The 15,982-nt window shown below is 39.1% G+C and overlaps 1 protein-coding gene across 3 annotated transcripts in view; it reads left to right on the top strand.

Annotated features, from left to right (window-relative positions):
- The window catches only part of LOC111871472 (arginyl-tRNA--protein transferase 1), a 45,484-nt gene that overhangs the window by 3,972 nt on the left and 25,530 nt on the right, over window positions 1–15,982 (top strand). For all 3 annotated transcript variants that reach the window (XM_023864624.2, XM_023864623.2, XM_023864622.2), the window contains exons 3-4: window positions 6,587–6,729; window positions 11,961–12,074. In XM_023864624.2, the coding sequence (XP_023720392.1) occupies window positions 6,587–6,729; window positions 11,961–12,074 (257 nt within the window). The remainder of the gene's footprint in view (window positions 1–6,586; window positions 6,730–11,960; window positions 12,075–15,982) is intronic.

Raw genomic sequence — 15,982 nt, 5'->3', positions numbered from 1 at the left:
AAATTACACGGTCCGAAAAGCCTGGAGGGCACTACATTTCGTAATGCGTATTGTAAAAAGGGGTAATAAAAATACCAAAAGTTTAGCCTACACGTCGCTAGTACGTCCCATTCTCGAATATGGGGCGGCGTGCTGGGATCCATACAAGGAATGTCAGATCACTGCTTTAGACCATGTTCAAAATAAAGCTGCTAAATTTGCCCATTATACAGATGGCTCGGTCTGGGAATCTTTGGCGCAGCGTAGGATGATAGCATGGATATGCGCACTTTATAAAGCATATAACGGTGATAGGGCGTGGAAAGGTATAAGGGACAGATTGCAGGCGCCATACTACGTGAGTAGAGTCGATCACCTTAGGAAAATAAGAGCCAGAAAAATAAGAACAGATGTCAGGAAGTTTTCCTTTGTGAACAGGACCATTGCTGACTGGAACCAGTTACCTGAAGAGGTGATTGGGACTCACCCTGTTAAAGGGCATATATTTAGAAAGGAGGTTAGGAAAGCAAAATCAGTAGAGCAAGTGAAGTGAAGAGAAGCGAAGTGTACTTGTATTAGGTCATTGTACTTGGACTGTACTGTGAAAATTATTTCTTGAGACGTATGTTTTTTCTTGAGACGTATGTGATGTATCTTTGTTGAATGTATGTCCGCTTTTGTAAACACTGCCACCGGCATAAGCCCAATTGCAGTAAATAATAAATATATATATAATAATATATAAGGGCACATAGAGTGCGTACGGTCCTTTGTGGCCCTGTGGAGAACCCATCTAGACAACCAATTGAAGAAGCTTCCTATGGTCTCTAATGGAGCAAATGAGAGGTTTTCATGACATCCTTATGCATAAGTCATCATCCCTGTTCATATATTTTGGCTGGAACTCAATTGCAGTCTCCTCCCTTATGATACAGTCCATATAACTGGATGTGGTGGAGAGGATTGTTGGACCTGGATGTGGTATACCAAGCTGATGCCATGCTATGCCATGGCTAGCTTATCCAGATGTTCTAGCCTTGGTGTGCTGATGGTATTTCATCAACCTGGTGTCAGTTGAATGGCCTATGTCCAATGTAGACCTGACTGCATTGAGAAGGGATACTGCATATTCCCAGTGTCCTCAGTCCCAGTTCGTCTTGACAAGCCAGAGGAAACTAGAGATTTCTGTTGTTGGAAGACCAAGCAACTAGGTGATATATCAGGACAACGCCCTGCTAATGCAGCTGAAGGTTGACCCAACATAAGACAGGAAAGTGACAGAATCTGACTTCTTATTGGGCAGAGCAACTGTCATGGGACGACTGAGAGCTCTGCCAATCTACTGTTCACTGAAACTCTTCTGCCTAAGTGTCCCTCAGAAACTCCAGCTCGTTGTGAAGTCTGTCCTGGTTGGAAAGAGTACTGGCCCTATGAATCAGTGTGGAAGGTATGGCATACCTGTGGTGTTAAGATCTGGAGAACCAGATTCCTTCGAAATGTCATTTGACTTTCATTTCATTTCATTTTTATTATCATTCAACAATCCATACATACAGGTATTACAACCATTTGGATAGGGAAATTGTCAGTTTTACATCTAATTCTCGTGCATATCTTTACAGTATACACTGTACCACTATAATATAGAGGGTTTGTCATCTGAATAATATTATCTAGATCTAGTTACCATTAATTTCATTGTTTTTACACAATTACAACAAATTAATCAGCTACATATTACACTTGATGAATGAAAAGACATAAATTCATCTACAGAATAAAAGGAATGTTTCAGCAAAAAAAGATTTTAGTTCCTTTTTAAATGACTACATGGTGTTATGTTCCAGACAATAGAAGTATTTTTAAAAATAATTAATTTCAACCGAATCCAGGCTTTCAGTGGAATAAACAGGTCTGTAGAAGGCTGGAAATTTAGAACAGATGAATGACTCTTAGCTTCTCAAGTAGGACTTCGCTTTCTATATATACTTCTGATATAATTAATTTTTGTTGTACCACCAATTATAACCATGTATGAGGAGGATACACCACAAATACTCATCAACATTACTTTAGTAACACTTCTGTTAACAGTTCTTGCCGTTGGGAAATCTGTTTGTTTTGCCTGATTAACATTAGGAACTTTAATTGATTTTTTTGTGGTGTTGTATAATGATGTTCTACTGATTTTAAACTTTAACAGAATATTTCATGTAAGCTTTTTTAAACCATTAAAAGTTGTTTAAGAATATTGTGTAAAATCATTTTAAATGTTACATAAAATGTTCCCAAATCATCATGGGTTGTGAGCCACATCAATCTTTAACTAGAAACAAATATTTCAGAGATCTCTGAAACATTAGTTTTTTGTTCAAGATTGGTGTGGTTGATTGTCTGAGAAGATTGTAGCACATTTTTTGCCATGATAGCTTCACATATTGTTACATGAAATAACTCTTACATATTGTGTAAATGCTAGAAAGATCAAACGTTGTACAACTATAGGTAAATGTGTATATACAGCTGTATTATGGTACTGAAGGTGGTCCAGTGAGACTGAAATGTGTATGTTTGCAGCATGTGCATTTATGTATGAGTTATCTAACAATGCATGGAAGAGTAGTTCTGACCTAACTTGTACTATTGCAACATTTGCTGGAGGATATGAGAAAACCGTGGATAATCTCAGTCAAGGTAGTTGGTTTGGAGCTGAGTTTTGAACCTGTGACTGTCCCAGTACAAAGCAGGTGTGCTACCCATTGAACTATGATGTTTGATTTTAAACGGTAATAATTTTTGGTGGTACATTGTTGTGAAGTAAGAACATGATTAGTCAGTTAAGTAGATCTAACACAAATTATTTTGTCTCACTTCATTTCTTCCACTGTACAATTTTATTTGGCGTCTAATTGTAATTGCTAGACATAACATAAACCACTGTTATCTGTCTAATGTGATTCTCAGTCTTTGCCCCGTACATTACTGTTTCCTTTGTTCTCTATTAAGATTTTCAAGTAATCCACATTTTTTTGTGTGTCAGACAACAAAACTTTAAAAATGAATAAGAAAAATCTCATTAAAGAACCCCACTTGAAGACCAAGGTACAAGTAGAAAATATAGCATGAAGTCTGTTTGACAGGTCTAGCTTCAAATAGGTCTGGGAGAAGATTCTTTTATTCAGTTTCTGTTAGTTTCACTGAAGGATATCATTAAGCAATAGGTACTTTGAACTCAGGGATACTGAGTTTTTGGACATTGTCCGTTGCCCAGTAGTATAGAAAATTAACTTTCAGAAACTGGATCTGTTTTTATCCTCAGGTGAAAGTCTGTGAGACATCCACACTTTTGGGTCCATTAACATCAATCACTGGACACCCTAAGTCAGTATAACTGCACATACATATGCAAAACCCATGCACAGAACATTTGCAATAGGTACACCACATGTGTAACACACACACAACACAAATGGAGAATGTGCACAACGTATTTAATGAACAACACACACACAGCAATATGCAACAAACAACAGAACACACACAGTACATACGTAACACACACCCACATTCACACACGCATACCAGCAGCAGCAGCAGGAAGAGTAACAGTACACAACACACAAAGTTGAATCCTGGAACTGAACTCGTTTGAAATATTTATACCTTGTTGGAAATGGAATGGTTAGACATAAAGGTAAAAAGGTAACGTTCCTGTGCTTATCTAATTATGCATTATGTTATGAAGGCATATGGGGGAGTGGATGTATAGATCAACATTTTTCTTGACCTCTGCACTAGTTGGAGGTGAATGGTCAACTTCACGATCCGGCCGCTTTACCTCCAGAGAAAGAACCCTTGGTACCCCTTAGATAGGAGGTTGGGTGGACCCCAGAGCCGGTCTGGACGAAATGGGGAAGAGAAAATACTTGACCCTACTGAGACTCGAACTCTGACCCCTCAGTCATCCAGCTGCAGCCAGTTGCTATACTGACTACGCTATCCTGCCTCCCTGTCCTTAGATGTGCATTGATTAATGTTGTACCCTGAACATTGTATGTGTTTGTGTATAATACTGTCGCGTGTTGGTTGTATAACGTGACAGATAACCTCATGCCATCTTGGATATAGCGAATTTATTGAACACTTGCTCTCACAATTACACAATTTACAATTTCCCAACTACTGCCATCAGCTTTCTCACAAGTACTTCTCCTGTAGTCACTGCCATGCACTCGATACAACCCGACTTGGTGACTGCTAGATTGAAACTGACTTGATGACTTCACAATCCACACCGTGTCACTCCTAATCACACATACTGCTCAGACGGCTTTTTATACCATTCCCTGTTGCCTCGTGTTACTAGCGGTGTCCCCGTGTTACGTCACAGTGTGAAGTGATGTTACCTCACCATGGGGGAGGGGGATGGAGTGTTGACTGGCCTGTTACTGTAGCTGCGGCAGTTGCTCCGATGTTACGTCACCGTGGCATTGGTTGTCTGACACAGTTGCTCTTCTGTTACATCACTGCAAGGGGGGGGGTCTGCATAGTGCAAATCACAATATAATATTGAGAATTCAGATGAGTATTTATTAATAACTAGCTGTACCCGACCACGCGTTGCTGTGGCAGATCGAGCGAATTAAAAAATTCTGTTGGATAATTAACCGCTTCAGCTGCTTCCACAACAGTGTTGACAGACTTGTATGTGACTGCCTCGCAGTGAACGTTAGACTGAATGATATCGTTAAGTTCGTAGACGTCTTTGTTCTTGGCTGCGAGAATAGCTCGTTCACTCAGCCAATCGTGATTCTTATAATTGGTTTGAATATTGGGAAATACTTCTTCAACCAATTCTTCTTTTGACATCACTAAATTGCAGAAGTTATGAGACAACAAAATTCGTCCTGAGGTCAGATCAACCAGCACCTTTCTGTTCCCAATTTCCAGCAATTGATGTGAGAATATCTCAGCTGATCGATCGTTTTGCAGCTGGACACGCATATTTGTAGTTAATTTTAACGTCTTTACGTGTCGCCACAAAGTAGAGTATTTCAGGCAAGCATATATTTCGTCCGCTGGTGTCGATCGAGGAATTACAGGTAATGTTCACCCAAACTCTCCTGCAAGCAATATTAATGTGTTCCCGAATGGTCTGATGTTTCCACGCAAATCTTGCAATGATCGATGAAGAGCCTCGAGTGATTTTTTGTGCGCCATTGTGCATTCATCCCGAACAATAAGTTTGCATTTCTGCAATACCCTTCCCATGCCTGATCCTTTGGAAATGTTGCACGTGGGAGTTTCAATGAATTGCATGTTCAATGGAAATTTCAAAGCGGAATGAGCAGTTCTTCCACCCGGTAGCAATGTCACAGCTATTCCGGATGACGCAAGAGCTAAGGCTATGTCATTTTGGGATCAAATTGCTGCCAGAATCAATCTAATTAGGAACGTTTTACCAGTTCCTCCTGGCGCATCTAAGAAGAATTCTGCAACCCCGTTATTGACAGTTTGCATTATTTGATCGTAAATGCCTTTTTGCTCAAGCGCTAGCTTAGGAATATTTGATTGCACATATGACAAAAGATCACCCGTGTTGTAATTTTGTTCACGACGCAATTCTACATTGAACGAAGCAGCAGCAGATCTATTCAGTGATGGCATTCCCAATTGACTGAGAATTTTGTTCGCGATTTTTTAAGCACAAATCTTCAATCATTATTAACGCTTTGTTGCAGATTTCTGCTGTGAAATCCATATTCATATTGGAATTTTCCTTGTGTATGCGACGGAAAATATCTTCAGCCATGCGCGATTTATATTTCTCCCATAACTCTTTGGAGATGAAGGAGAGCAGGCAGTCAGTATGATTGCAAACAGTGCACAAATTTGATGTGGATGTTTTCTGAAATGTGAATAACATGGAAGCGAAGTGTTTTCTTTTCTCGTTTAGGTCATTTTTCTGGATTTTTTCGGTCATTTTTTTAATATTTTCAGGTCATCAAAATCTGGGCCCTGCATATTACATTTTTGGGTCATATTTTAGGTAATTTTATGGATTTTTTTCAGTAATTTTATAGGTCATTTTTTAAATATTTTCAGATCATCAAAATCTGGGCCCTGGTAAGCATAAATACAAATCTAAAGTCAGTGATGTTGGATAGATTGGAATAGTTTATGTGTGCAGTTGCTGAATGGCAGATTTTGTACAGTACTGTAGAAGAAGGAGAAGATATGGAAAGAATAAGAACTAATAGTAGTATTTGAGGTTTTCATGGTGGTAGTTCCGAAAATTTCTGTCTTCTGAGATATAATGCTATGTAGTCAGTCGAAAGTCACCCAACATTTTATAGGAACATGATGCTTCCATATTTAGGGTAAATAGTAAGCTGAGCTTGCTCATTGCTTTCTTCCTCCTGATTCCTTGTGTAGCTTTCTCTTCAGCCCTGAAGATGGAGGCGACATGTTCCTCCAAAATGTCAGTTGACTTTTAACTGACATGTGGCATTACATGCCAGAACATAGAACTTGTCAAGATTTGGTAGGATGTCAGTATCTTGGAAGGTTACAGAATGTATGTTAGAAGTCACTGTTTGTGTTCTAGATGTGCTGCTTTGGACTTCAAGATTTCAAAATCTCAAAAGAAAGTTATAAAGAGACTTAATCGTTTCCTGTCCCATGGAGACACGAAGGCTGGTGATGACTCAAAATCTGCAGGAGAAAGCTTCTCAACATTAGAGTACTCTGGTAAGAATGTGGGAAGATCATTCAATAGATGCGGCAATCCAGATGGAGATATACAGCCGTGTTATAAATTATTTTGTGCTGAGTTCTGAAACATGTTAGCAGTGAAGCAACTGATGCCACAGCTTCTTGTGGTACTTTTTGATGCCTACTTTGATGCTCTTTTTATGTTTTCTTATGGCACCCTCTTTACACTTTCTTTGCACAAAGTATGTTAAACACATAATTGGAAGGTCGCTTCAGTCTTCCATGTAAGTATTTCCTATCAGATAGTATGAAATGGTTTCAGTGCTTGATGTGGAGGATCTGTGGTAAAAGTTGTCAAGTGAATATCATTCCTTTCTGATGTAAGCCTTAGTTTATGTGCAATTCAAATCCATCTTTTTCAATTTGTGAAAATGGGTCATAAAAGTAACTAAGTACATAGTATAAAGTATAGTATCATTAATGTCTGTTTCAGAAAAAAATGTAAGGAGAATATTTATCTCTGTACTGTTCATTGTCTCTATTAAAAATAGATTTCTAAGTGAATATTCAGACCATTGAGGCATGCAAAGAGCACATGTGGTTCAACCTCATTGCAGCTTAGTGACTTTGTGTTAGTCTGTAGCAGGCAACAGTCTGAGAAATGTGAAACCTACTGAAAGGTACTGTTGTGGTCCATTCGATGGACAGACCTTTCTGGCTCTCAGCTTTGCACTGACGCATGTTTCACGCATCTCATAAGGTTGAGGTACTATGCTACAAGCCGGAAGGTCGTGGGTTCAAGTCCCGATGAGGTCATTGGCTTTTTTTTTCAGTTGACCTAATCCTTCCAGCCGCACTATGGCTCTGGGGTCAACTCAGCCACTAACATAAATGAGTACCATGATTTAATTAAATAATTTTCCTGGGGAGTAAAGCGCAGCCGGTGCGTAAGGCTGACAATCTTACCGCCATCTTTGAGCCGATTGTCTAGATAATGTGGGACCCTCAACGTCTCACAACCCTATGGGCCTTCTCGGTCTGTTACGGGGATAGCTTTACTTTTTCTACTCTTACTTTACCAGCAAATTTTAGTATATGTTATCTAAGTATTTACCAATATAGTGATGTGCGGCATTTTTCTGTGGTTCATAAAAAGTGAATTGTTGGAGTGGTTAGGTGCTGGTTACATGTAGGTTCGTATGTGGTTGGATTGTTATTTGCTTGTGTGCAGCATGGGGTATGTATTTTGTCATCATGAGGGTTGTACTACCATGAAGAGGCAATTTGTTATTTTTTTATTTTTCTTCCTGTAATTAGTTGATCCTGTTTGTTGTGCATATAAATGTAAAATTTATCCTTGATGTTCATTAAATGGCCCTTTTAGCGGCCTCCATAGTCTAGGGGTAACATTCCCACCTCGTGACTCAAGGTATGTGGGTTCAAACCCGGCAGAGGTCGTGGAATTTTTAAGGGCAGAAAAATTCAGGGAACAAGTCCTCTGGGAGGGACTTTAAGCTGTGGGTCCCGTGTCGTAGCTTTACGGCACATAAAAGAACCTCATGTCTCAAGGGGACCTCTGAGCCAAATTCAGGACATTTCCCTTCCAACAGTAGGCTCTAACGCCTCTGGTAGATGGGGGAAGCATCTAGATACCGCCGAGCCAGTAGAGGCTGAACTCGCTGGCTGAGTCGGGACTGATGGTACGCACCAGTACCGGTAGGGTATAGAGACTGGTAGAATATCACAGGGGGATGCACAATGGACCAATATCTGGTCTAAGTGCGGGGGGGAACCCACCCTCTCCAACAACAACAACAAATGGCCCTTTTAAGAGTCTTTTTCTCCCATTGTGTCTTTTATTTATCTATATTAATGGATGTACTAGAAGATGTGTAGTGTATATGCAGAATCTTCTTTATTGTATTTTATGTTTTCTGTGTGTTCTTTGTATCTGTAGGATTTTCTACAATATGAACATATGTGTGTGTGTGTGTATTTTCATACTTTTGTTGCTGTGTGGGTAGGTTTTGAAATATTATTACTTGTTGTAAATGCTCTTTTGATTTTTGTATTCTTGAATGATTTTGTGATGCTACATATGTAGTGGACAGAGTTAGTGGAACACCCCATTTTACTTTTGAACTGTTTGATTGTTTTGGAATGGTTTTTTGTTTTAGATTTGGTTATACAGCCGTGTTATGAATTCTTTGTTATAACCCTTGTTTTCTCCTATGTTAATGATGGTGCTTAGTTCTTTATGTTTTTTGCATCATCTACAGGTAATCTGTTTAATCTGAGAATAGAGCTGTAAAATGTAGTTTTCTTTTTCTCCTGGGTGGCATGAGTTGTTTATTATTATATCTATTGTGGTTGGTTTTCTGTTGTCACATGTTTGAGTGACTATTGATGGTGTGTGGATTCAACACTTTATTCAACACTTAAGTTCGTGACTACAAGTGCCTGTAGTGCTATCACTAATGCAAACACTCAGCAGTTTATTATAGCATGCACTAAGCCTTCTCAATCTGCTGTATATTTACTGGTTGTTGGCTGGTGCGGCTCTCAACTCCATAGCTTCTCCCCATATTCCAAGTACATGTCATTACTGGCCAGTGACTTGCTCACAGCTAACTCATTGGTCCACTTGTCTTGCGTGTAACATCTCAGGATGGATCACACAGAAAGCACTGTTCCTCTATTTCCTTTCAATTATTGCTTAGTGGACCATGCAGAAAACACCATTCCTCTGTTGCTTTCAGTTGTTGCCTATCAGTGGCTGCTGTACAGTTGGTAGTCTTGTGGTTGCTGCCTAGCAGTGGGTCTACGTACCACAATATATTTCTATGGCTTATTTATTTATTAGGTTGAGGTCCAGATTAACAGATTGTTTTCTTTTGTGAGTGTGATTTGTAGGGTTTTGTGTTGCTTATTAAAATTGTCTCTTCTGTTTTTTTGTAGTGTAATTCTGATTTTGTTGTGTACAGTGAGAATGTCATATACGTAGGTCGTACTGAAAGTTATGAGCAACAGTTTTTTGTAAAGTAACATGCTCTATTATTGACAAACCAAATACACCACCTCAATCTACAGACCTTTCTTTATTTTTCCACATAATCGCCACTTCTTTGTACACATTTCTCCCAGCGTTCTGGGAGTTTGAAAATTCCCCTTCCATAAAATTCCATTCCAGCCATCCGAAGACACTGACGTACTGCTTTCTGAATTCAGATGAGCCTCGGAGCGGTCGTTCTCGAACAGCCTCAACTGAACGCAACAAGGAAAGAGTGGATGAGATCATTCAAGATGACAGGCATGTGACTGTGGACACAATAGCCTGAAAACTTGAAATAGGGCACAGTGCAGTACAGGAGATGATTGAAAGCTTGGGCTATAGGAAAGTTTGTGCTTGTTGGGTCCCGCGGTTATTGACCGAAGACTACAAAGGTCACATTGGAAGCAATTGCAAAGATGGGGTGGGAAATTCTTCCATACCCTTCCTATAGCCCTGATCTGGCACCCTCTGACTACCATCTTTTCGGATTTGTGAAGGGTCAGCTGCGTGGACAACCTTTTGAGACAAGGGAGGCAATTCAGAAAGCAGTGCATCAGTGTCTTCGGATGGCTGGAACAGAATTTTACAGAAGGGGAATTTTCAAACTCCCAGAATGCTAGGAGAAATGTGTACAAAGAAGTGGTGATTATGTGGAAAAATAAAGAAAGGTCTATAGATTGAGGTGGTGTATTTGGTTTGCCAATAATAAAGCCTGTTATTTTACAAAAAATTGTTGCTCATGACTTTCAGTACGACCCTTGTAGTTATCTAACATAGCAAGCAATTATCTTGTATTACAGAGTGTAGTTTCATTATTTGCTGTTCTAAAATTTGTGAGATTTCTGTTATTATGCTGAGTATTGGTGTGCCCATTGCAATACCTTTATTGTGTTGTAAAAGTCTTGTTCCATTGAAGGCAGTTCTGATATATTATTGTTTTCGAAAAGGTTATAATTTATTTATTGATTTGTTCATCAGTATTATACATCAGTTATTGTGTTTCTGGACATTATCCATTGTCCTGTTTTTATTTAAAACTCAGTGTTTTGGAGACCGAATTCTTTCTCCATCTCCAACTGAATAGGTTCCACCTGAAGACGGAGACAGAATTCAGTCTCCAAAATGTTGGGTTTTAAATAAAAACAGGATGATGGGTAATGTCCAGAAACACAGTAGTTTTATTAATATACCATTGTCACAGACTTTTAAATCTTATAGCTGAAAATGTTATGAAACAAAATAATGTTGGCTGGTACTGGAGTCATTCAGTTGTGGGCTGTTGTGACTATTAATGAACAAAGAGTGTGATATTGTCACGTGTAGGTGTGATTATAGGCGCAGGTTTGGCTCAGTGAGTCGATTTATTGGACATGAACCAGGCTGAACTACAGTTGATTATAACACTTCATAACTATGAACAGTAATGATACCAGATAAACTAAAGAATTCACTTCTGACTTCTGACTTCTCCTGATTTCTTTGGGCATCTTCTTTTGACTTCTGTATCTGAGCTTCTACACTCAGGGCTCATTCCAGGTTATAACTGTTAGGCAGCTGTGATAGCAGACACTGCGTCGAAGGGTTCTGTTCTGCTGTTTGAGATCACATTATTTAGGAAACCATTGTAATTACAATGGTTACCATATCTGCAGCTGTGTATTTGTTTACAATGTACCTTCAGAACGTGTGTAGCCAATCATTACCTAGCAGTGGCTGACTTCCCTGTGGGAACAATGTACCCAGTCGCTGGCTGGCAATTCATGTTTTCTCCAACTTCGATATTTCAGTTTTTAGGCAGCAAGTCACAATATTCTGGATTGTAACACCATATAGTTCAGGAAAAACTCTCGTCTATCTTCAGGTTTAGATGGTAAGCCAAGCAGACAGCCAGTAGAAGCAGGTGGCAGCTGGTTTCTTGCTTGGCTTATGCTTCAGACCTGAAGATGGAGGCACAGTATGCGTCCCTGAAATGCCATATTTTCTCTGAAGTACATGGCATTACAACCCAGAAGAGCATACTCTTTGTAGCCACTGCTGTTAGAACCTCAAATCCAACAAATCTTTGGACTAAATGAAAGATGGGGAATTTCTTGGGTATCAGAGTGACTGTTAGCTCTCCTGAAGGACTCTGCTGCTTGGTGTTGGTTGCTTGTGTAGTTTTGTAAGGAGCCATTGCTTTGATACATTTAATTTCCGGATTTGTATATATTTTCAGACTTTTCTGGAGTGATGGACATCCCCGATCTTCATCAGAAAGTACTGAGAGCTGAGAAGAATTTTGAAAATACCAAAATAGTCTCAGTGGATCCATCTTTATCACGGAGATTAGGTGGGTGTAATTGCAGAAATGAAATGGTGAAGTACACACCTGTGATTTCAGTTGCTGGAGAACAGCAAAACAGAACTTCATGATTGATACTCTTGACCGAGTTTTTGTTGGGCGTTGCTGCTTCCAAATGTCTTTGCTTTAACTTGTGTGAAAGCTGAGGATTAGCCAATTGGAACTGGGGCAGATGGACTATGTTTACAGTATGTAACTATTAAAATAATGAGTGGGAAGTGGGAGGAAGCTGTGTTTCCAGTTACCTACTTCTTTATAACATTATTCATTGGGGTTCAGCCATTGGCCTAAACAAATCATATAAACATGTGTTTTATCAAATGAAAGGTGTTTCCACCTTCCATGATCTGATGACATCATAGTATGTATCCTTTGGGGGTCTTTCCCTTGTTTGAATTTAAAGTGAGTCATATTCTTTAGAATGGATGTGCCTATTCTGATAAAATTCTGAGGAATGAACACGTCCAATAAAAGCATGTAGTGGCATATATGTTCTTCAGAGCACATTTTTGGTAATAAACTGTTATAATTTAATATTACATGGGATGTTTTTGGTAAGGTTTATGGCTTTTTGAATAATGCAAGAATGAGAGTAAAGATGTATGAAAATAAGAGACATCCTTCTTGATCAGCATGGGGTGACCTCATCTCACTTCTGCCCTGTAGCTAGACCTGCAGCTCATTGGTGTCTAATGTCTTGTGACATAGCTTTGTAAATTTATATCAGAGACAGAAGTAGGTCACAGACTGCATCATATTTAAGCTTGGATTTGAGAACATCTTTTCTTGCTTATTGGATTTTAGGAACCACTCACTTTAGTGACGTTGTGGTGTGATTGTGCAAGATGTGCTTGGTGTTCACAGAAGATGTTGAATGACATTTATGCTGAGGATATGTTTCTGCCTTAGTTAATTATGTGGAGAACAGGAGTTTTAATTCCTGATCTGTCAGCAGCAAGAATAATTTGTAAGTGCTGAGTGAAGTGACAGCCACTGTAATATTTGCCTCAGTCAAACTACGAGTAACAAGGAAGTAAGTAAACCAGGAAGAGGATAAAGGAAAAGGCATATACTCAGAAATGAAAACAAAATAATGTTGTACATTCTCACTGATGGATCAAAAAATGAATAGAAGTTACTTATCATTTTTATTTTATTATTTGCTTCTATGACGCTATGGCCGTAATTGGACATTTGGAACCCTGGAACCCCAAAAATATGTGTAGAGAAATGGTGCAAGCAGTAAGAGCTAAGATGTAGGATGGGTTTGCCATACTAGTGGTTAGGCTGAAGGAAAAGATTGCTGAAACAGCATGTAGAAGTACAGGGTAATTGAAGAGATTGTAATCAGGCCATTAGGAAGTTGCTGATGAGTAGATGTCAACTATTAAATACCTTGCATTGGAGATACACGAGACCTGTTCGATAGAAAAGTTATACTGGTGTCAGAGGCCCCTGTGCTGCAGGTTACCGCAGAATTGTTAATGAGAAGTTATGCAGCAAAAGTAACACCCGAGACTGTCACCAACACCCTGGGACCTGTGAAACAATTAGTTGCTTCACCGTCTTCGCAGCCATATTTCACATTGTGTAATCAGAGAGCCAGAGAAACAAGTAGGGTTTGACCTAGGATGGATAGGATTCTGTCTGTCTTTATTCCTGTTGCTCCCACTTGAAGCATAGGGCATCCATGAAAAGCTTCATTTCACTTCAGTTTCTTAATCCTAGACAGTCAGTAGGTCTCCTTGGACTGGGGATCAGCCTGTGTAAGGCTGCTACCTACACAGGACAACAGAAACAGAATAAATGCACACAGACACCCATACTTTGAGTGGGATTCAAACTCATGAGCCCAGTGTTTGAGCAGATGAAGGCATTTCTTGCCTTAGACCACATGGCCGCTGTGATCATGATGGATAGGATTAAGAGGATGGAAGTAACTAGTTCATTATACTTCAAGTCCATGCATAGAAATACCGTAAGATATTAATAATAATGTAAATAAACATCCCCCTGTGTTTTGAGTTTAATCCACTACCCCATTTCAGAAGAGGTACTCTTATTGTTAGAGGCTGTATGTGACAGCGACCAGTGCAGATGGGCTAAATTAAGTGTAGACCCCTCTTGATACCCGGTTCTTTAATCCTGTATCTTGAAAGATCACCTCATGCATACTGACCCTTTTGATAGGTCAACCTGCTGATGGGCTAGAGAGAGCAGCAGAAGTTAGACAGAACTAACTAAATCAGGGGACAGGGCACCCAGCTATAGTCTTGAGGTAGCTCAGGTACACAGTACCCGAGGTTTGTCCATTCTCCTATATAACCATCACAATTGGCACTTTCATTGAAAGTGCCACTGTATAACAATTGCAAGTTGTTTATTATTTTATAATTCTCTATTTGTTTTAATGAATTAATCCTTGAACCAAGTTAGAGGTGTGTACCACCATGAAGATGAAAACATATATTGCAGCTGGAGCCACCCTATGTCATATCCCAAAAATGATAGATTTAAGGTAAGCCTTTCATAATAAAACATGACAATTACAGAACTGATGGTCATTAAGTCGGAAAACTTTGAACAAATGGAGAGGATATTCAAGTATGATACACCAGTCATTGCATGGCCTTGAAGGACTGATTTGTTTCCTGTAGCTGAATAAGCACACCACACAGTGCATTCACTGAATTAAAATACTGTTTCATTATTTTAACCCTTTGAAGACTTCTTTAAATGGCATCCTGTCTGCCCTTGCAGCTGCATTTTAAAGGGCAGCAAGCCCTGCTTTTGCAGTGTTACCTTATTTTTTTAGAGCTTTGGTGTTTATTGATAAATAAGATGCATACTTTGGTGAAAGAAAACTACAGAAGAGTGTAAGACTGCTATGTGTTGATGACAAGATGAAATAGTTGAAAACTCTGAAAGTAACCTCCAAAATGTCTTGCAGATATGGTATGGCTGTTTGAACACAGTGGTCATCTAGATCTTAGAGATGGTATTATAGTTGACGATGGAGGAAGTGTGTGTTCCAAGGATTATCTGAAGATATTTTGTTTGTTTACATTTACATTTAAATGTAGTACATCAGGCTGAACTAAAAGATTCAGTCTTGTGTTCTCTTCTATACATATGTGATATTTATGTTTTATCATGTTCTCTTAGAGGGTTTGAGAACAGGGAGCTGAGTAGAATATTTGTGTCTGTAACTTTATTCTTTTCACATTTTCATGGTCCTGCATTGAATTTCTCATGAAAGGCGTGAACCCTAAGGGATTGTACTCTTGTGTGAATGACAGAATAGGGGTGAGATCCCAAAGTGTAGAAGGTTAATTAATCGCCAAGTAAGCCATGCTCTGATTGAATTGGTGGCCACTGTTGAACTATTTTGTTTCAGTAATTGATGAGCTGTGAACTGTACTAAGTACCGTATTTACGCATGTATAGGCCGCAGCACAATTTTCAGACAAATTATAGAAAAAATAATTTTCTTGGAATATTATTTCAGGAATAGAAATTATTCCGAAATTTGGCAACATTTGGAGGGTTATAACTTTTTTGCCTTTACTTGACTTGCCTGGTTAGTTCTGAGTGAAACATGGGTCGAGTAAGAGCAGGTTATACGTCTAAATTTAAACTTCAAGTGGTGCGTTACGTACAAGAACACGGAAATCGAGCAGCAGGGAGAAAATTTGACGTTGACGAAAAAATGTGCGAAGATGGATACTAACGAAAGATGCCCTTGAAAAAACGCCACAAAATCGACAATCTTTCCGCGGAAAGAAAGCTAAATTTCCAGAACTTGAAAATAAACTTCTGCGATACGTGCGTAATACACGGGCGGATGGATTTTCAGTGTCTGTGGAAATGATTCAATTTGAAGGCCTCAAAATAGC

Source organism: Cryptotermes secundus, unplaced genomic scaffold, assembly GCF_002891405.2.
Source record: "Cryptotermes secundus unplaced genomic scaffold, Csec_1.0 scaffold465, whole genome shotgun sequence".
NCBI lineage: Eukaryota > Metazoa > Arthropoda > Insecta > Blattodea > Kalotermitidae > Cryptotermes > Cryptotermes secundus.
The sequence above is the reverse complement of the archived record's forward strand: the minus strand, read 5'-3'. Positions and strand labels throughout refer to the sequence as shown.